Source organism: Netta rufina (assembly GCF_964035555.1).
Source record: "Netta rufina genome assembly, chromosome: 9".
Classification (NCBI taxonomy): Eukaryota; Metazoa; Chordata; class Aves; order Anseriformes; family Anatidae; genus Netta; species Netta rufina.
The window spans coordinates 9,920,518-9,942,342 of NC_140132.1; the positions used below are offsets into that span (position 1 = coordinate 9,920,518).

The following is a 21,825-nucleotide window of genomic DNA, read 5'->3' on the forward strand; positions in this document are numbered from 1 at the left end:
CAACATTCCTGAGACAGGGCAAAACAAGGTTGTATCTGCTGGATGTCCAGCTTGAAGCTAAGAGCATTATCCTCTTTCCCCCTTTACACCAAATCCCACAATGCGGCTGAACCCAAGCCTACGATTCATCAGGAAAGCAGCACAGAGACATTTCTGTTCCCACCCTTTGCTCATTCAGAACATCTCACACACAAACACACATACACAAATGAATCAGAGCATTGTGGGGTTTTTAAAAGCAGAACACAGGTTTATTTACAATCAAGTTCTTATGGGCAGCTGAATAAATAAAAAGTTTGCCCTGTGTACTCCAATTCCCCTCGACAGAAGGTGCCTAAGCAAAAGGCTAGGTTAGTGAGATGCCTGTTACAGCAGCTGCCCACTCACCCAGCCCCTCCACAGAACACGCTTCCTCAGTAAAACACAATCAGGAGAGAAGAAAATAAAGTGCAAATAAAAAGGCAATAAAACGCTGGTGGCTTGTCTTGAGGCCCAAACAATGTGGATAGATTTGGCTGGATAAAGTCACCAGGTAGCTCGCACCCAGCCACATCGTGGTTTTGGATGCTTTAACAGGGACAGCGCCAGGACGCTGCTCCATAGCGGAGAGAGGACTCCAGCGCAGACGGGAATATTGCACATGTGCTCAAGAAGGGGAAAAGAGGCCTGGAATTGCCAGCACCAAAACAATGGATTTGAGATTTAAACCCGCTGCTCCCCTGTGTTCTACTGACAGCCTCCAGGACAGGACGGATGAACAGAAGGAGGGACCAAACATCTATGTTCTGGTACGGAAGTCACAGTATGACTACATTCCTTCGCACAGCAGCACGGCAGAAGTTCAACTTCTCTCGTCACACCCACTTACCCAACTGCCTGTGGAGTAAAAGGATTTAAAATCTCCTATTTTGTGGTACCCCAGCTGTTGAGGAGCATTTTAACAAAAGGGTGCATAAGTCCTGAAGAACAGACAGTTTCCTTAAAATCAGATAAAACTGATAGGAGTTTGCATGACAGCACTGGAGAACCTGTGTCAGAGTCAGAGCAGCTCTGAATTGAGCTGATAACTCCAAGGCAGAGCTGCCAGAGCTACTGGAGACTCTACAAAAGCTTTTCCAACACTTCAGCCTGCCTAGGACCCATCCACATTTCAGGATCTTCTCACCCCACACCTAAACTAGGCCACAAGAATGGAACACAGGAGACAGGACATGTATTAAGCCAGCATACAGAGTAACTTCTTTCCAACATTTCCAACTCAGAAGTGCTGTAGGTACATTTGTGTGATAGAGTATTTGGCACAGCTGTCTGGTGAGGAACCCCACTAGGATCTTCAGCTCCACTTGGTGCATAGCTACTGCACGTAAAGGCATGACTAAGTAGCATTCTCCATCCAGAACAGCTAATCCCTTGCTGAGTCCGAGTGCCACAGCGTGGTTACAGCCAGAAGAAGTCTCTGACTCAGGCTCCTTCTCCACTGCTTTGGAACTTTCCTCTGGAAAGTGAAGCCCATGCACTTGTCAATATCCCCGCTCCGGCTGGATCTGGGCTCGGGTCTCCATTCTGCTTGGCCACGGACCAGCAGCGCCATACCCAGAGGCGCTGGACGCTCTGCCCTCCACCCTCCGTCCAGTCAAAATTCAGCCCACAGGACAGCCTTGTTTCCTTTGTCCACACTGACCACATGGGCACCTGCTGGCGACCACGCGACTGCATTGATAGAAGAACTGAAAGGGAAGCCAGGTATAAGTTTAAAACAAACAAACCAAAAGCTAATTCCACAACAGCACTTAACAAGGGAATGAAATATTCTAGTACCCTGACTACAGAAGAACAAGCACTTTTATTCTCTTTAATAGCCTAACAGGGATACTGTTTTTTCTCAGAATACGTTAAATGTACTTTATTAAAATCATATGCCAATTTAAGAAGTTAAACAATAACAAACCTAACCTTTGGTCAATCTAGAGAATACTGACATGAATTCACAAAGAAACTGAATTAAAATGCTTGCACACCAACATGAACAGTAAAGCTGTGTGACTACACCTCTTTCATCACTCATCAAGGTTCACAACCTAGGTCCCTGCTTCAGATTAAATGGCCAGCTTCCCCTCACCTGTGATGCTTTGCAAGAGTCCTCTCCAATTTCCCAGTGAGCACGTTCCAAATGTAGAGGGCCCCATCAGCTGAACCAGCAGCCACGTAGTTACCATCAGGGCTATGAGGTCAGAGAAGTAGAAGACACAGAACATTTTCTTCAAGTCAGCAATTTATAAGCACAAATCATCATTTCACGTTCAACTTCCTAAGCATGCAACTTGGTATTACATATTCTTTAAAAAGTTGTGTCAACACCTGCTAAGAGCAAAAGCACCTATAAATCTGAAAGCCTCCAAGAAAGTTGATCAACACGTACAGATACACTGCCTTGAATAAGAGGTAGCTTGAGCAAATCACAAGTTCTGTCCAAAGTTTTTCTAGCTGTAAATGGAGACAGTACAGCCAAGCACGATGAATCACTTGCTGGGGATCAGATTTAATCAGGGGATATCTTCCGTATATCTGACCTTACCTGAACACAACTCTCGTCCAGTCAGAGCCGCATTTGAACCCTTGGGCGCTGAAAAATTAGAATCAGATAACTGTAACATCATTTATAGGAAGATGGTTCAGAATAGCCTCCAGTACCCCTTTATCACAATTCCTGTTTCTCATACACACACACAAATCATATCTGAAGTAGTTCTTTCCTTTATCTTTCCCATCTACCAACTTTATAGGGACAAATGAAAAGAAACACCATAACAGAGCTTTGCTGTTAAACTGCAGAGAACCTTGCTACCAATGTGGGATTAAAAAAAAGATAGGGGACAAAGCAGTTCATGGAGATGTTGAAAAAATCCAACATTGAGAGCAATCAGCAACCCAGAGGTTTAAAATTACAAGTGTTCTTGAGGGGAGCACACTCACCTGAATGTTTGCTTGACAGCACCAACCCGCAGATCAATGATCTTTAGTAGATCATCACGGGAACAGGTCAGCAGCTCTGTTCGCTCGGAGTTCAGGTCCAGAGCTGTGATCCTCCCAAGCAGCTCCAGTTCTTTTACTATGCTTTCGGTCCTAAGAGAAGATGGGAAGAAAAAAGAAACAGTAAACCAGAGTCCAGAAGCCAAACCATTGCATCAAAACCTTGACTTATCTTAATGTGAAAGAGGAAGAGAAAGAATTACTGGCTTATTCTCACATTTTGAGTTTTTCCCCAGCAAGATCCCACTTTGTGGGCAACAATACCAGCCAACAGCCAGACCCTGTTTTCCTCTCAACTCCACCCTCCGAAAAACTAAGTAACATCTAGAGGCAAGTATTGACCGATGCACAATATCTGCAATGAAGCAGACGGCCTTTTCAGGAAAAAAAAAAAAAAAAAAAAGCATCCTAAAAAATCCCAACCCCACACAAAAAAAACCAACACAGTAGTAAGAGCAGTAACAAATGTTTTTTTCACTAGCTTTCTAAAACTTAGAACAGTCTCCCCAGCTTCCACACTGAGAAAGAAGAGCGGCCTAGCAGTTCACACCTGGACAATTCTAGAGCTATTGCTGCAGTGTACGCACTCTCAGGTTTTACCTGATGTCCCAGAAACGAATTTTCTTATCAAAATGTCCACTCATTACACACTGTTCGGTACATACGATGTCATTGCAGCTAGATCCTGCAAACACTGTTTTTATACCTGAAAAGGATAAATCAGATCTGATGAAAACAGTCAGAAAATAATCACAATACACACACGTAACATAGCAGCTACACAGAGCAGTGCCCACAGAGCAGTCAAACTATCTTAGAATAATCCTGACTTAAGTCTTCAGCAACCTCTTTGCCCTTTTCAATCTCCTTTGCTGTATCTAAAATCCCTTTAAATGCTCCCAGGACAGCTGCTTTACTTCCACTTCCTATTTAGCTAGCTATAATTGCTACTGCTAAAGAATGTGAAACTGTCAACATGACCTATGTTTGGGGTATGGATTAGGATAGCCTTGAATCCTGATTCTTCTCTCATTCAAGTAAGTTTAGGAGCCATCAGGAGAAGAGCAGATTAGGAAATAAGGTGTTTCTCATGAAGATAAGTTGTTTCTCACAAAAAAAAAAAAATCTGAATCTGAGCCTCTCCTTCGTTTGATACATTCTGGCACATTTCCAAGAGATAATTCCATACACCTCAGGGTTAAAAAAATTAACAACTGAGTTGGCTCCAAGCTTTTAGTGGAAGACTAAAATACCCACTCCACAGATTGACAAACAAAGAAAGCTCACAGAACACAGCTGCTCTTATTGTAATAGCATTAACAGTGCTTCCTGCATACATGATTTCTTATTCTTATTTTAGGTAACAAGCAGAAAGAATCTGATTACTGGAATAGCAACAGAATATAGCATGGCTGCTGGCTTTTGCTTTTTAGACTAAGAAAAAGATGAAATTATCTAGTTTATGGCAGACTTCCACTTGCATCCACTAGAAACAGAGAATGTGGTTGAAAAGTTAGGCATCCTTACAAACTTTGCTGCGGAGGTCCCAGAGCTTGAGGGTCCGGTCATGACTTCCTGAAACAATGCGTGCATTGTCCAGCAAGAACTTGGCTGACAGAACTTTACCGCTGTGACCTGTCAGAGTGTGCTGAGGAGAAGAGATTTACACAGTAAAAGCGCACAGTTGCTCGTTTTCTCATAGCTTACTGATTCTATACAACAACATCACAACTTTAAGTCATGATTTGCATGTCTACTGCATTGCACGAAAAAAAATATCTATATATAAACAGTGATCAACACTGAGTAGGAATGTTAAGTACTGCAGAGCTCAGCCTGAAGTTTTGAGACACAGGCCACCCATGGCTGCAATTTCTTTAGCTATCCAGGGAACCTGTGAGTTCTCCTTCACAACACCCCATTACACCCTAATTTCACGGGTAGATGGCAACTGCAACACAGCCTTGCAGAAGAAATGAGGAGAGGGCACTACTGAAAAGGGACATGGTGTTTTCAGGTTCTTATAATGAGATTCTCTCAAGGATATGGCAGGATATCTAGTCTCAACTGCTGTAACATGCTCGAACCTGGAAGCTGAAACAACCAAAGATTTTAGAAAAAACTCCCTACAGCAGTTTCTGTAACTGCCTTTGTTTTCATCCAGTGCAGGGGAAGGCTCTCTGGGGCTAAGAGGAACATGAACTGCATTCACTTCAAATTGCTGAATATTTACATGCCAAATCGCAAAACAAACAATGAGTGACTGAAGTTAAAAACTTTGGGAAAAAAAAACAAAACAAAACACCACAAGAGAAATCTCTGGTATATAATCAAGTTTTTTTTTTTTTTTTTTTTTTTTTTGTTTGTTTTCTCAAAGGACTATCAAATTACACAAAGCAATCCGGGATGGGAAATACAGAAGAACAACCCTGAGAAGAGAAAGGAATGTGAGCAAAGCTTGATAAAAAACACACAAAAAAACAATTAAATCCACAACAAACTCTGAAGCAATGCATCATCCCATAAAGACCACGGGTCTCAAGAAAGGACACATTCCAGAAAGGAAGACCCACATCTCTTTTCTGCTGTTGATGCAGTCATTACATATACTTATTTGCATTTAAATACTGAATTTGTGGCAATGTTTACCATGATTTCAGCTTCACTGCCTCCTGCTCACGTGCAAGGCATGACAAATCCATACCACACACTTGAAACAATGCAGTATTTTCTCTCAGCACTAGCAAATGAGCAGTGAAAGCACGAGTCACCGAGACTACCAGAAAAACTATGGGACCATATTGTGAAGCTAGATAGATGCTTGTGGGGATAACTAACTTCTCTGCAGTAATTGCTAGCCTGCTAAACTTCTACTCACAATAATTTGCAACCAATAGTAGAATTTGCAGTCAAAGAAAAGCTGCAAAAGAACCTGATGCATTCTTTACTTTCATAAACAAGGCCTGACTTCCTCAGACTGGGAACTACCCAGTGGATTACAATGCAGCTGTAGGTTATAATTCACATGTGACGTACCAGAGGATTCAAATCAAAGTAGCATCTTCCTAAAATAAAAAGTTGAGGAAAAGTGTACATAGGAATGGTAATAAACAAAGCCTTACAGAAAGCTGAAAAGAGACTTTTTTTTTTTTTAAATGGTCAGTCACAAGTAAACCCTTCTTTAAACATGAGCTAAACTGTCAGATAACAATGTGAGTACGAAGGAGGAATCTTTCAAAAAGATATTGAGAATAAACTCAAGCACCTTTAGGCTCGCTGCCTTTAACAGCTAGGCCAAGGACTTAAGAATACTGCATTGACTTCCACAAAAACAAACCCCTTTACTGCAAACCCTTCCTCAGTAGTTCTCTCCTTAGACTAAAGCTAAAATATTTTAAGTAGCTCTTCAAGAACAAAAAGAAGCATTTATGTTTCCACAGAGAGGGATGTAAAGTTTCATATTAAGTAAATGTGTGGCTACACAGAGACCAATACTTTATTTTAGGTCTTGCTGCAAAGACTTCTTAGTTAAAGAGAAATAAAGATCTGTTTAACAAAAGGAATTGTTGAAAGTGTCTAAGTGTCCAGCTTTCAAAACTATACTGGCTCCCTTAGCCACAAAGCTAGAAATACAGGACAAAAACAGCCCGAGCTCTTTGACTTCAAGGGACTCACCCGTAATCGATTGTCATCAACCGTCCAGATTCTGCTGGCAAAGTCATTTGAAGCTGCCAGGAGGTAAGAACCCTGCGAACACAAGATTAATTTAGAACTACTACTGCTAGTCAATATGGAAATGAAAAGTATTAAGTATTTCAAGTAAGTCATTAGAGCCATATTAGGTGCTATATCGCCACAGGGAAAAAAAAAAAAAAAAAGAACAAAAAGCTAGGAAGCACACACCAGCAAGGAAAACTAGTGTGACAACTTTCTAGAAGGCCGTAGCTTTTTCTTCTCACCAAAAAGTGACAGTGAATTGTAGAATCATGACTACAGATGAAAGGAGTTAACAGTAACCAGACCAGAAAGTACTTTCTCCTTCTTCTGCCCCCAGCTGCTGCAGTGAGGAACTGAACTCTAGTTCACCCTGATCTATTCTTTTTGCTGTCATGTTGTACAGGGAAGAACCTTCCCAATATCAGTGTTCCTCAGAGGAGAGCTGGCTCAATTCTTGCCATTTTCATTACAACTCTAACATATTAAGATTCCAAGAACTACATCCATTCAAGGACAGACAGGTAGATTTGTGTGTGGCTTTAGGCTTAGGGCTCTTCCAAGTCATCCCAGATGAAAAGTGCTCACTGCGAGATTCACACTTATACTCCTGAGAAACTCAGACTTCTGTGAGGCAAAAAAAAAAAAAAAAAGTCCTTAAAGCCCATCAGCATCTCACCTCAGACAGCTCCCACCTCAACTGTGTTCATCTTAAAAAAAAATAAAAATCAGAAGTAATTTATCGTGCAGGTTAACCACCCCAGCAAACCTCTAAAGAGCTAGTTAACACCCAAAGGAGAGATGCTACAGATGTGTGTCAGTAAAGTTCAGCACAGAGAATCACCAAACTGATTAAATTACCTCAGCTTTGGTCTACTCTCTATGCATTGTGTTACAGAGCAGCCCTGGAAGAGAAGACGGATCCTATGTCCAGAGTTAACAATCCAAGACCCCAAATTCCTTCAAGTAGGTCTGGTGGATGCTGATCACAATCCTATCTCCAATACTTTAGGTTAACAAGAACTAAACATACCATGAGCTGTCAAGCAAACACTGCCAGTCACACCAGTATTGTGGCATGACTGGTGACAAACTGCTGGGAGAAAAGGTAATGGAAATGCAAGGCTCAAGACAATGAGACCTTCTGCTATTCATCACAGACCTCAGCAAAGCACCCGTTAAAATAAAAGCTTCACAGAAGTAAAGCCTCAGTGCTGTTATGTCACCTTTAGTGGGAAGAAGACTGATTTCAGATGTTACACAAAGCCTAATGCATTTTATCAAAGTAGCCCATAAAAGCTGATGTCTGAGCTGCATCTGAGCTGCTAAGTTCAGAACGACACAGACTGAGACTGCAGCTCATCTCTTGTACAATTTTGGAATATTTGCAGTTAACTCTTGTAAGTCTTAACTCATATCTTAATTAACTCCTCAAAGCATCAGAATGCTGGTAGCAGAACACAACATAAAGTTCTTAACTCATACCCAATTACAAACAGTGGATATTGCAGATACTCACAGCACTATCAAATTCTATGCTTGTAATCCCAGCATTACTACCAGAGAGGGAACCTTTGGGCTCACATCTATCTGCACAGAGAAAGATGAACAAAACTTAAGCAGTGGATTAGAACAGCAGCTGACACAAAGTGAACTATAAAATGAGTTTATTTAATATCCCCACAATACCCCAAAGTGAAAACATTTACCTCCCAATACTTCCCAAAGCTTAACCCTTCGGTCCATGCCTCCTGTTGCTAGTAAACGGGAGCCAGGGCTGAACTGCACTGCATTCACCTCCCCGTCGTGTGCATCCTGAGGAGTGGGAGGAACAGAACAACCACCCAAACTGGAGTTAGCATAGACCCAAAGCCCACGGATGAGAAAGCTACAGAACTTAAAGGCTATACAGAACTACAGTGGTAAATCTTCCAGCAGCACGTTGGAAATAAAGCCACGGGCTGAAACTATGGTTGATGGCGTATAAACAGAGCAAAAAGGCTGATTCTTACCTAAAGGAATCAAGAGCCTGTGAAGGAAAATACTAGCAAAGGCTTAATAGTGACAGTAAACTACCAGAAACCTTACAATGCTTTGTAATTTCAGTCTTTATAAGTTACAGCTTTGATTTTCATTTGTAAAGGAAAAAAATAAGGAAGGGAGAGAAAACATTAACTGGTGACATGCCATAGAAGGAATTTAACTTTTTATTTCTTCACCTAGAGCCAGCAATGGAATACAATCCAGCCAGTTTATGCAACCACAGGACACTCAAGTCAGGCTTGAGTTTGGAAAGTCTGCTTGAAGACACGATAACAAATTAAGTGCATTCATGCACTGTATTGGAGATGCTGCAGCTTTGGACTGCAATTAAATAATACCAGCATGGTTGTGACTTGGAACAACACTTCTCTCACAGGGAACTTGGGTTTAAGCCGTGGCTCCTATTAACAGGCACAGTGTTAAAAGCACTTTTTAAAGCTTTTGCACAGCTTGATGTTTTGAAGCTTGGGTTGGCCACTTAATAAAGATTCTTGACCTTCAAAAATGGTAATTTTAGTATCAAAACCCTTTTTTTTTTTTTTTTTACCCCTGACAATTCTACAGCCTTACAGTACTTACCCATTTTTTTCCTCACAATATTAATACCACATTCTTCACTCATTTGCTGTACTTCTATTTTTTGTTTTTTAAAGAATTGTCAGTAAACGTTCTTGTGAAATCAGTTTTCTGGAAACTTTTTTTCTTCTGGAACTTGTTGCTTCAACTTGTTCTGTCAGCTCATATTTAGTGGTCATCACAGTTCAATAATCCTGGTCTTTCTAGAAGTGCAGGAGAGCCATTCTGGACAAAATTAGTCAAAATTCTTGCTCAGAAATGACATCCCACAATGCTGGATGAAGAGACAACCTTCTCCTCCCTTCCAAGCCTTTTCTGCTTCTCTCTCCAAATATGAGCCCTCCACACTCCCTGGAATCCAAGACTCTCAGCACCTGCCAAACATCTGACAGACTCCTTCCGTTCATTTTTGGAATGCTCTGCACTGCTCTGCTGGACCTAGGTATGTCCTCATGTTCCACCTGGGCTCCAAAACCAGGTTCTGAAGTGTAACACAGATCATCTCCAGAAGGAACACATGGGTTGCCATGAAATGAGGAGGCAGTTTTCCCTTTCAATATCACACTGCTAGCCAAGCATCACCTCCATCCTGCCAGTCTGACAGCCTTACCACTGTGGCAGCTTCTACTCCTGCTGCAACGATGGGGAATTAGTACAGGGCAGCATTTGCCACCTTGCCGAGATTAAGGGTCAGTAGAGTTTACTGTGGTTTGCCCCCCCACACACTGCACTGCTCTAGAAGTTCAGATGATGTTACAGACGATCCAGAGAAAAGTACAAACAGCCTCTCACATGGTTCTTGAACACCTCATACACATATGACAAGATTACTTAGTATTTCCATTTATTAATCAGCTCCGCTTGCTGTACATAGCCAGAGGAGGAGAGCGGCTTTATCACATACCATAGCCAGGAACACCTCCTGTGAAGCTCCCTACTCAAGCCAGCTCCATGCTGTCACTTAGGTTATGGTCCTATCCTCACCATCAGGTAACACAGCTACTACTCCCTCCACTGCACAACTTCCACTAGAGAAAGTAACAGAGCAGGCCAGGAGCACACAAGCCTCCATGCTGCTGTGAGCTCTACCTACGTGGCCACTCTGTTTTTCTGAATGAAAATAAAAATCAAGTCCTTTCATATCTGTGGTAGCATAGGAAAAAGCTTTTGATGGACTGCCTGCGGAAACTCAAGAGGAATGTCCAAACAATTTTTTATTTTACAAGACAATTCACCACAATATCTTTCATTTCATTCCAAAGACAACACCCATCACGGAAATTTAAGTTTGGCCTTGTGAGGCCACAGCAATGCATAAAGGAGGTCTCAGCTTGAAAACTTTAGATCACACACAACCAATGAAGACACCCCACTACCACGAACTCCTCTTAACCACGTCTGTTGGATGACATTCAGTGCCACAACCCCTTCACTGTGGAGAACTGGAACTGAATTAATCCCAAACTGTCAGCAGTCTCTTCCTCAGTCATAGCTCGACTATGGCATGACAGAACAAGGACTGCTGGGAGCCAAGATGGTAATGGGGTGTAACTCCCCTGTGCCATCAGACCTTTTACTAGTCATCATCGACCTCAGCAAAACAGACATCAGGGACACGTGGAGCAGAACCATGCCTGGGAATGCAAGGGTTCTGAGAAGCTTTTGGGCTAAAAATTCAATAGGCCGAACTATGCTACAAAATCAAGAATTCCTTCTTGTTTGGCAATGTCACTGGAATCGGTTTCAGGAGATCAACGTCCAGGAGGCAAATAGGATTCACTTTCTCCAAAGACAGTAAGAGGGATGGTAGCAATGGGAATTCCTTCTGTACTTACAAAGACACATATTGCAGTAGTGGGCACTCTCACTTCTTTACTGGCACCCGGATGTGGCTCTGCACTATCCTGGGGAGCAGGGAATGAGGACAAGGAACGTCTCCTGAGATGAAACAAAGAAATATTTTACAAACAAACTTAATTAACGTGGTTTCTCCTGAATTCATCCAGATCTGTACCTGTCACTTAGCTACACTGTACAGTGATAAAAAAGGGGGGTGGAGTTTTTACTTTCTTTTATCCAGTCTTTCAAAAAAGATTTATCATAAAGCACTACATCCACTTGCTGCTTTAGATATTTCACAGTATGCCAGATAAGTTACCAGAACTGATTGCTGACCTCATCTTGAAGCAGACATCTTTTTCTAATAGGAAAGAAACATGGGAGTGATTGCAGCTGAGTTTAGCTGGAGAGACTGCAGCTCTGTCACTGTGTCTAGGGAGACTGAACATGACTGCAGCACTACATTCCAGGCAGCAAAATGCTCCAGTCAAAAGCTCAGGCTGCACCACTTAAGCAAAGACCATCCACCTAATGGAGAGCTTGACTTCGAAGGTCTGGCTCCACTCTAGACACTAAGCACAGAACCCAAAGACTTATTTTTAAAATAACCCTATTAGAGGAGCTAAATGCAGTGGCAATTAAGAGCAAATCCCACATATTCTCTCCACAAAGAGGGGCTCATTGCGTCTCTAACTGCAGACAATTTCTAGCCAGGGATATCAATATCTGAAAAATAATCAGGATAATGGGTTGGTTCCATGTCAATTCAACAGAATACATTTACATGCTAGACTAAGAGCGGATAATGTTTTTCACCTGGCAGCATCAGAAGATTGATGTCCCAAAAGGGGAGACTCAGACAGACTGGAGGGAAAGGTCAGAGGTCAGCACACGGCAAGATGGAAGAAACAGGAAGTTGAGGAGAACAAAAAAGAAAAAAAAGAAAGGCAGAAGCTAGAAGAAAGGCTGAAATTGTTTGTATTCCCTGCATCACCAAGATTTTGGTGTACATTGAAACCAATACATAAAACAAGGAGGTGAAAGTGTTCTAACCTACCCAAAGATATTAGTGATAGAGTCCAGAAGGCCTCCAGCTGGCTGGGAGAGTCGCTTACTGAAGGAGGGGAGGACAGGTTTAAACCTTGTGAATAGCTTCTCCAAATAAAGATCAAGACAAACACAGTTCATAGCACCAAGTCTCTGGAAAGATTCCCTCCCCCACAGACCCAATCCCAAGTCAGAAAACACCAAAGGCAGGCATCAGTATACAAGTCACCAAACTACAACTCAGAGCACAGCTGTGAGCGGAGTTTCCTCAACTGCCCTCAACATCCACTCCGTGAATTTGAATTACTCATTTTAGATATAACAATTTGCCAAGTATTAAGTTTCAATCAAATTAATCCAGGCTCTTCTAATTCCCTCTTACTTTCCACTCATGATTTTAGGAAAGAATTAATTTAATCTAGGTGAAGATAGTTTCGGTATTTCAATAGAATCCCAAAGCCCAGCTATTTGCAAAGCCACGTTGATACCTTGCTCGTGAACAGATATAATAGAATAGGCACTGCAGTATCCATTTCATTGCCCATTTTAGTTTTAAACCTTTGTTATTACCATTACAGATTTTCAGACGCTAGTTTAGCTTGGTTAAAACAGCAAAGGGAAAACACAGCAGATCTAGAGCACAGTAACGGAAAACACAGCCTGGAGCAAGTTTCCTACTGGAAAGCAGGAAGTACCTAGGAAGTGGAAATACTGAACTGTGCTCCAGATAAAGGGGAGTAAAAACTAAGTAATATTCCCAACATCGTTCTTTTAATTGTTCTAAATCTCTTGTTCTTCCTCACTGAGTGTACAAAAATCTCTGTGCACAAACCTGGATGCTCGGCTAACAGCTCGCACTGGAGACGTCTCCTCAGCTGTGTCAGAGGTTTCATCCGCAAGCACTTCAATATCATCATCCCTGCTGAAGTAAGAGAAAACACCTCATTTCCAACCAGCCATGCAGAGCCTCCCGTAGAGGCCGCCTGCTGATGTACAGGAACTGAATGGTTGGTACTGCTTGACCCCAGCCCACATCCAGGTTCACTCAGCTGCGGTGACACGGAGGTAGACGAAGACGAGAGATCAGAGAGGTAGATCAGAGTTATTATTGTGGCCCCAAATATACTAATGCCCTATTTACATTTTCCTTTTTTTTTTTTTTTCTGTTCCAAAACCAGGCTTTATTAGGTAAGCAAAAGGGCTTAAGCTTTCCCCCTTCATCCACAGCAACTAGGTCCTAATACTTTCTGTACTGCTGAACTTCAAGCACTGCTCCGCTAAGCATGAGCACATTTTGGGTCACCACATTATTTACACATCAGCGTATAACTGAACAGAACTGTGAGGTTCCAATTTATGTGCCATAAATTAATCCAGCTAAGCTGTTCAGTGAATGCCAGAAGGTTTTTCTCCCATTAATTATCACGGGCACTGACAGGCTACAGCTTTTCCTTCAAGCACTGCTGATTTTGCAGGACAAACTATTTTAAAACATACTGTGTCAACCTGAAGGCATTTGACTGATCAGGAAGATTAAATTTGGCATTTAAGTACGAATAAACTAATGCCTGCCATCAGATAAGACTATCTCAGCTGCAAAAGTGGTGAAGAGATGAGAACATTTTTAATCTCATATTCAATAAACATGGCTGTGATTCAGTTTTTAGGATTTTGGAGGACAGCAGGTATGAGGAGGCAATGGAAAATACCTACCCTATCTGATAGTAACAGGCTGATATTTCTGTAGAACACCAGCATGTTTTGGCGATATTTGTTTTTTAAAATCAAAATCTTAAGATATCAACATGGTATATAGCAAAAAGAACTTCCCATGTTAACTTCACATTTTTGAAGTGAATTTAAACATCACAGCGCACTTCTGCAGTTTTCCCTTTCAGTAAGCAGCATACTTATACAGTAAAAACCCTCTAAAATTATGAAATCAAAAGGAAATCAAGAACATCTGTGAAGCAGAGTTTGAATAATTTATAGAAGTATTTTTTTTAAATGGGCTTCTTTCCAGCTTCTTAGCATCTCAAATCAAATAATTTATGAAACATTGAGACCATCATCACCACAAGAGGAAATAACATATTCAGGACATTGTGCCACAGCTACCTCTCCGCTCAGCCCTAGCATAGGAAAGTCTCACTTTGGATAAAGGAGAGGAAGAAGCTTAACAGGGTAAGTGGCCACAAAAATCACACAAATTTCCTCTCTCTGTACAACGTGGTCTAGCAGGAGGTGTCCTGACTCATGGCGGGGGGAGGGGGGGGGGGTTAATACCCTATAACCTTATCAACCTGGTACAAAGTACATATACCACCAATTTCCCATTTCAGTCAGCTGATTAAAGATTATCCAGGAATAAACATGGCAGTGAAAATCCACACGCAGCTGGCTGCTGCAAAGAACGGTAGACTTGAGATGCTTATTTCTGGATTGCCAGGAAGAATAACACTGCATCTTTCTAGTTCCCCCCCCCCCCCCAGTATAAACCTATTCCAGTATGGAAACGATCAGTATCTTTTCACCTCAACTCACACAGCGCCTGCTCCAACAGGAAATGCAGGTCTCTCCAACATGTATTGCTCCATGATTACAGAACTATTTGGAAGACCAAGAGTACTACATAACAAATGTTTTCCTACCGCAATAGGAATACATATTCACTGCGTGAACTGTTCTGAGGCCTTTGAGTCCAGACATCTCTTTTTTTAGTCAAAACGGAGCTCCTTCTTCCGGAAATTCAACTAGAGAGAGTTACTGTACGTTTCTGACTTCACACCAAAGTTTAAACACTCCTCTACATCACCGAATTTAGAAATAACAAAGATGTAATTTATCATGCATCTGCATAAAACTGAAGCAGGAAGTGATGAAGGAGAGGAACTCCATAAATCAGGACTGCTTACGTTTCAACAGGCAGGGGTTCTTTGGCAGCTTCTGCTAGCTCCTTCTGCAGCCTGGCTTGTCGTCTCCTAAGAAGAGAAAAACATGGTTGTTTGAAAAAAAATCCTTAATCTCATCTCAAAGATTACTGTGCACAGTTCTGATGGGCTTCCTAAGATTTTCAAAAAGTCAGAATATTGCCCTAATTTTATCCTGCTTTTCCAGATACTCAGAGCAAGAGAGGCAGTTTTCTTGTTGTGAACAGCCACAGACAAGACCAATAGTTGAGCTAGACTGTACGGCAAAGTGCACTTACAGCATACCTTCAGCACAGCAGCCCTTTACGACCCATATAATTGCAGGTTTGCTCAGACCAAATAATTGCAAGAACTTTAAAGAAAAAAGCTTACATTAGTTGAAGTAATACAGAACTACCATATAGTATGATATTTGTCTTAGAGCCCTTGGTCTCCAAGTATCATTAGCTGTTAAACAAGAGGTAATGTGGAAGAAAAATTCTTTGCTTTTACACACAATTTAGTCTCATGGCAACTCCTCCTTTTAGCAGAATGCCAAAAAATTGCTTAGGCTAGAAAAGGCTAAAACTAGGAGTATTATCAAGACTCAAGACAAACAAGAAGTGCAAGCCTAATACTACAAAAAAAACAAAACAAAACAAAAAAAAAAGCCAGCTTGATTTATGATCTTTAGTCCATAGTCCATTGTTGCTCAAGAAACAAAAGAACATGTTTTATTCATTTGAAAGGCAAATATTTTCAAAAAGCATTTAACTGTACTGGCCAGAGGAAGTAACACAAAGTTCTGGACTCTCACTGCATTGTGCATAAATCCGTAGGTCTCGAAATCAAAGCTGGATTTTATTTTATCCACTCTTAACTATTCAAAAGAGTATTAGGAAGTAGTTTATCAAAAAGAGATCAATCTCACCTTGAATCCTTTTCATTTTCTGCATTCAAGCGATTCGCTTCTTGTGCTTTCTCTGCCATCCAACGTGAGACCAGCTCCTGGTTATCCTCAGTAGTTTTCCTCAGTTTCTCCTCCAAGGCATTGAAGGTGATCTGGAGAGCATCATATTCATCTTTCAGTGTCTGATTAGCTCGCTCAAGATCCTGTAGTTTGCTACGCAATTCCTGGCACTCTGTTTCCAGTTCAGAGATTTTTTGCAAATACTCCGCAATCCTGAAGGACAACAAAATGTACAAAACAATGAAGATCTCCTCTGGGACCTATACCCTCACCTTTCTGCTATTTGCGCAATGCGCAACAAAGGAGTTTTTAGCCCAGAGATAAGACTTCTAGAAAATATCTTAATGTGAATTACCCTGAGAGAAGTTTGGGTCTCAAACCAACCACACAAAAGTAACTGTTCCTACTCACTTTGCTTCATTCATCTGCATCTCTTTGTCCTTCTGCTGCATTTGGTTATTCAGATCAATTACAGACTGGGCCAACTATGGAGAGAAGAAAATTTACATTACAAAAATGCAGTGTTGCCAGCTAGACAATAACTGAGCAGTTCCCACTGAGAGCACAGACCAATCTATCACTAAATGCACGAAGCATACTTTTCTTCTTTCTTAGTCTTCTATACCAATTTGTTTATTGTCCCTATCACACAGGGGATTACAATCTACTTTATAAATGATTTTTCAAAAAGTTATGGTCCTTTGGTATCTCACTCTCTTCCCCCAAGTTTCTTCAATAAAGCCACAAACAATGTACTTACAGAAAAAATAAATAGAAAAAAAATCAGAGTAACTAGAAATTGCTAAATTAGCAAATCAACAAGTAAGTACCAACAAACAAGCATCAGTCTTTCAGGTACTGATGGACAGTCATCACTGCAGATGTGCAACACACATATGGTAAATACGTGTTTCATAAACAGCTTTCCTGCAAATAAAGTTGCCAGGGGAGTCTCTGCAGAGCACAGGAAAACAGAGGGGCAGAGGTCAACACCAAGGAACTGCTGCTACCAGCTCATAGCTACCCAGGCAGCGAGTAGCAGAAAGCCCTACAGCACACAGAGCCTTGGCTGCCTGGCAAGAAGGAAGACGATTTTGGGAAGGTGGCCTGCCTGGGTAGATGGCTTAGGATACCTGGCTGGGGGAAAGGAATTTTCAGAATTTTGACTAATCAATGCATGCTTCCTGTAGAAAGCTACCTGCTCTTTGAGAAGCTCTAGAACTTCTCTACAATTCCAGTGAGGTGTGATCAAAGGAGCGTGACTTTGCCTGGGTCACTGCCATCTCCCTATAAAGGTCTGAGTAGCATCCAGTTACTATGTCCTCAATTTATGCTCTCCACTTCTGTGGTTTTTACACACCCAACTCTGTTGGTGGAGTCTCGGCATTTTCCCATCCAAAAAATGCAACTCGGTACAATTAAGGCCATGTTTGTAAAGGGCCACGTTTGAAACCAGGACAACCATACACAACCTCACAGGACTGTCTAACCTCGCCACGTTTCTTATGTAGTTCTGTCAGCTCCTCTTGATGCTTTATCTTCAGCTGTGCCAGTTCCTGCAACTGAGCATCATTCCATGTGCCGTCATGTCCGGGACTGCAGTTAGAGAGAGAGAAAGAAGAGATGTCAACTAGAATCCGATTGCTTCCATGCCTTTGACAGTTGGTTTCAGGATACTATCTCCCTTGGATATTCTACACTGCCAAGATACAGTTCATCCATAACAAACTAAAACACAGCTAAAGTTCACAGAATTATAACTCTCACTAACCAAAATGCCTTTATACGGTATCGTAAAATTAAATTTGCTGAGGACTTCATTCACCTTTTTTGTACATTCCTAAAATAGACTTGAAACTCAAATGAAAGACAGCTAGTCTTTGCTTAAATTTGTACCAAGGCAAGTAACTTTTACAAGTAAACTCTCCAAATGCTGAAAGAAATAGAAGTGTTTTACCAAATCAGATTTGTTTCAGAGGGTGCTGGTGGACCTTGAAGATGCTCAGTATCTGGAGACAACATGCCATAGTGGACTGAGCCTCCAGCTAGGGAGCCAGTCCCTTGGGGGTTTACAGTACGAGGTGTTGCAAATCACTTCTCTATTGTCCCAACTGTGTTCTAGCCCCTTGTGGTATGAAGCTTTTTAAATTATTATTATTGTGTTTGAATACACGCCAATTCCCTCCTCCCCCACCCCAAGAGCTATGATTGTAAACATTATCACTCACATCTTTGAGAACAGAGACAGAAGTTAGCTTTTTAAAAGCACGTGCACACATGTATCACACGTGCACAGAGACTCTGAGCGGCTGCATTTGAAATCACAGTTTTTCAATAAAATAATTTTATTCCTATCATTGCAAGCAAATCGCAAGCATCTGTTTCCGCAGTCATTCTATGTGACAGCAACCCAGAGGGTAGCAGATGATGATTCAGAAGCTGGAAGATCCCACAGTGGTATCATTAACTTAGTGACCTTCTCAAAACAAATAAAAAACACCTCACTGAACCCTGAACCAATGCTGTACTAGAAGACACTGCATTTCTAGAAAGTCTTTGTCTGAACAGGTAATAGGATAACTCCTGTGGTGATATTCAACAGGTCCCATAGTTCTGACCATGCATAAATCTACAGCCAGAACTAGATATCCCTTCTTTCTGTTATGGTAATTAAAAGCATTTTTCTTCAACTATTTAGTATTAGGAAATTCATTCCATTTGAAGAAACGGTTGTATTCCAAGGACAGTATCAGAATTCTGATTAGTATTTAGTTCGAAGATGCTGTTCATTTCTTCTCAACCTCTTCTACTCTCAGTCTCATCTTTTGGAATAGGAGTTCAATCAGAATCTGATTCCCATAAACTACAGTTGGTTCCAGACAACTACAGTCATCAGAAAGCTCCTGAGAACTGTCACATAGGTATTAACTCCAGCTTGCTGGCCACACACTGAAGTTCTGCCCACAATTCCTGGAGAATCAGTTCTTTTTTCCTTACCAGTGGTAGTAGTACACAACAGGCATATTTATTTGCTTTTCATCCCAATGAGACACACATACAGTATTGCGTCATACGGCAAAAATAACTTCAGAGGCAGCAATTCTTATTGAAGCAAGTAGCTTTGAGCTAACCAATGTTTTTTTCTTCACCAAGAAGAGAACCCAATAGTCCTTACCTGCTAGAATCTGCATGCTCTCCAGACAACAGAGACACTGCTAGCATACTGGTTTGCAGTGGATTCAAGTGCCAACAGAATAAGCAGCATGACTGCTGCCTGCAGCACTAGTGTTATTCCCACATTAGAAAGGAAGTTTCCCAACAAAACCCTGCTAAAAGGAGGCCGATCCTGTGTTTTCTTTTTTTTTTTTTTAAGTGTAAGACGCTTGCTTAGGACTGACATTTCACAATCACACATTTCTCCACTGCCCACTCTACACAGCAACACAGCCTCCAGACTGAAACAAAGACAACAGTCTCTCTCTGTAATGCTTTTAAGATTAGACAGTTTCAAGAGTCAGGTCATATTCATTAGGTATTAACACTAGGCAAACACAGGAGAAATAAAAGCTCAACCTGGTCCATTTCCATACTTGGAATTCACGATAAATTACTTCCTGTCTAAAACATGAGCATATCTTTTTCCACCACATAATGTAAAAGTACTGCAACTTTATCACATTTAAAGTTTTAGTTTATTTTTTTTTTAGTTCAACATGTTTTTCACTTCATTTAACTCCAACTTACTGTAATAGCCTAGAAGTTGTCTGTACAATGCATCAATCAGTGATTCGGGTTACAACTCACAGGACAGACAGCTGACCGACACAGAAGAGGTTTTAAATACCTGATCTCATGTCTGCTCTGCATGTCATACTTCTCAGCTTGCAGCTTATCAGCCAGCACGGCATGAAGGTCTGACTTCTCTAGTAGTTTGTTATCTGAAACGACAATAAGAAAATAACCAAAGAGCAAAACCAGATTCCCACCCTGTTCTTTCCACCAGCTAAAACTTAGTATCTTTAATTATTTTGACGTGACAAAACATCACGTAAGCCTGTACCACACTAACGAGCACCCCGCTTTGATGCCAGCAGCCTAAGGCAGTACTCAACAACAGCACCAAGAACTCCCCCTGAGTTCAGAGGCTGTGAGGGACTGGATCTACAAGAGCTTTGTAGGGAGCCTGCTGTTACTTAAGCGCATCGATATCCGATTAAACGCAAGAAGTCCAAAGTTTGAAGTCGCTATTATCACTTATTCCGCCACAAACCGAGCCGGGCAGCGCCCCGCCGCCGCTCCTCGGACAAGGCGACGAGCGGAGGCCCCCAGCCCCCCCGGCGCCCGCTTACACTGCGCGATGATCTCCTCGAAGGCCTGGCGCTGCAGCCGGTCCCGCCGCCGCAGCTCGGCCGCGATGTGCCGCTTCCAGGGGGGGAAGCCGGCGGCGCGCAGCCCCGACGCCATCTCCGCGGAGCGCAGGGGGCGGCAGCACCGGGGAGATGCCGGAGGCTGTGTCCGGCCGGCGGCGGGACGGGAGCTCTCTCTCTCTCACAACCGAGGCTCCCGCGGCCGCCGCCCCACGCCCGCCATGGCGCCGCGGCCGAGCTCCGTCAGGGGCCCTCGCAGCGCAGCGGCGCGCCGCAATGGCGACAGCGGCTGCCCTCGCCGCCGCCTAGCGCCGCCTAGCGCCGCCCCCGCGCCGCCTGCCCTCCCCTCCGCGGGCAGCGCTGCGGCTGCTCGGTAAGCGCGGAACCAGCCCCGCCGCCATCGCCACCAGCATCATCATCATCACCGCCGCCGGGCGGGCGGGCGCCCTGCTGAGGAGAGGGGGCCTCGCGCGCCGCCATTTTGTGCGCCCACCCCACCGGCGGGCCGCGCGCTGCCGCCATCTTGAGAGCGGCGAGCTGCGGCGGCCGCCCCGCGCCGCCATTTGGAGAGGGCGCCCCGCGGGGGAGGCGCATGCGCACGGCTGCGGGGCGGGCCGTGCCGTGACGGGAGGGGGTGCCCGAGCCCCCCTAAGAGCGGGGTGGTTGGAGGCAGCGCCCCGGCAGGAAGGGGGAAGGGTGCGGGCGTGAGGGAGTGGGGCTTGCCTGCCTGCCCTCTGAGCCAGGGGGAATTCGTGTAAACTCAGAGAAGTCGCTAATAATTAATTATCACGAGACTTCTTCCAGCAGTCGGGATGCCAGGAACGCCATGGCATCACTAGGATCTCCGATAATCCTACAGTTTAAAGGGGGGTGAAAGGACGCGGTTTCAACAAGCATGACTCACAATATACACAAAGAGCTTCCCTGAAAGAATAACCAAAGCGTTTGCTATTAAATCACATAGCAGAGCTGAGAGGAATGCGAGGCTTTGCTGTGGCCTAGTGAGCCCAGCCACCAGTGCCCATGTGGCAGTGGGCGCAAGCTGTCTGACCAGCATGCCTGACGTTCGTGCCTTGCCTTTTATTTTTAAAGTGATTATTAATGCCACAGAACATTAAATAGTTATTAAAAGTTATGCAGTTAACAGAAAGGTAATGTATTACATAGCCCAAAATAGAGAGGTCTACAATACAACTCTGTTTTTTCCCCAAATCTCTGCTACAAGCCAAACCTCCAGTTACAGCGGGGCACACAGAGCACCCGGTTTCAAACCTTTACTCGTGCAGCTGCCCAAGGAAGGTGGTGATGAAGCGTGGTTTGGGGTTTTTAG

The 21,825-nt window shown here is 42.9% G+C and overlaps 1 protein-coding gene across 4 annotated transcripts; it reads right to left on the reverse strand.

The window, feature by feature from the left end:
* Positions 1 to 232: 232 nt before the first annotated feature.
* Positions 233 to 20,738, reverse strand: ATG16L1 (autophagy related 16 like 1). 4 transcript variants are annotated; one of them, XM_084291951.1, is made up of 19 exons: positions 20,478 to 20,738; positions 19,973 to 20,066; positions 17,619 to 17,724; positions 16,540 to 16,613; positions 16,090 to 16,341; positions 15,165 to 15,230; positions 13,082 to 13,168; positions 12,260 to 12,316; positions 12,019 to 12,066; positions 11,199 to 11,301; positions 8,454 to 8,559; positions 8,264 to 8,334; positions 6,706 to 6,777; positions 4,558 to 4,678; positions 3,631 to 3,736; positions 2,974 to 3,123; positions 2,576 to 2,623; positions 2,120 to 2,221; positions 233 to 1,727 (listed from the first exon to the last, which is right to left on the reverse strand). In XM_084291951.1, exons 1-19 carry the CDS (start codon positions 20,590 to 20,592, stop codon positions 1,634 to 1,636), a joined length of 1,872 nt encoding a protein of 623 aa, XP_084148077.1. In that variant the 5' UTR covers positions 20,593 to 20,738; the 3' UTR covers positions 233 to 1,633. The 4 variants fall into 4 exon arrangements, with proteins under 4 accessions (XP_084148077.1, XP_084148076.1, XP_084148079.1 ...); XM_084291950.1 differs by having other exon boundaries at positions 13,082 to 13,171; XM_084291953.1 differs by lacking the exon at positions 12,019 to 12,066.
* Between the last annotated feature and the right edge of the window lie 1,087 nt (positions 20,739 to 21,825).

Coding starts and splice junctions, on each gene's coding strand:
- ATG16L1 (XM_084291950.1), bottom strand. CDS start 20,592: ATGGCGTCGGGGCTGCGCGCCGCCGGCTTCCCCCCCTGGAAGCGGCAC. Junction 12,067..12,259: donor TCTATCACTAATATCTTTGG/GTAGGTTAGAAC, acceptor CTTTCCCTCCAG/TCTGTCTGAGTCTCCCCTTT. Junction 2,624..2,973: donor GCTGTCAAGCAAACATTCAG/GTGAGTGTGCTC, acceptor CTAATTTTTCAG/CGCCCAAGGGTTCAAATGCG.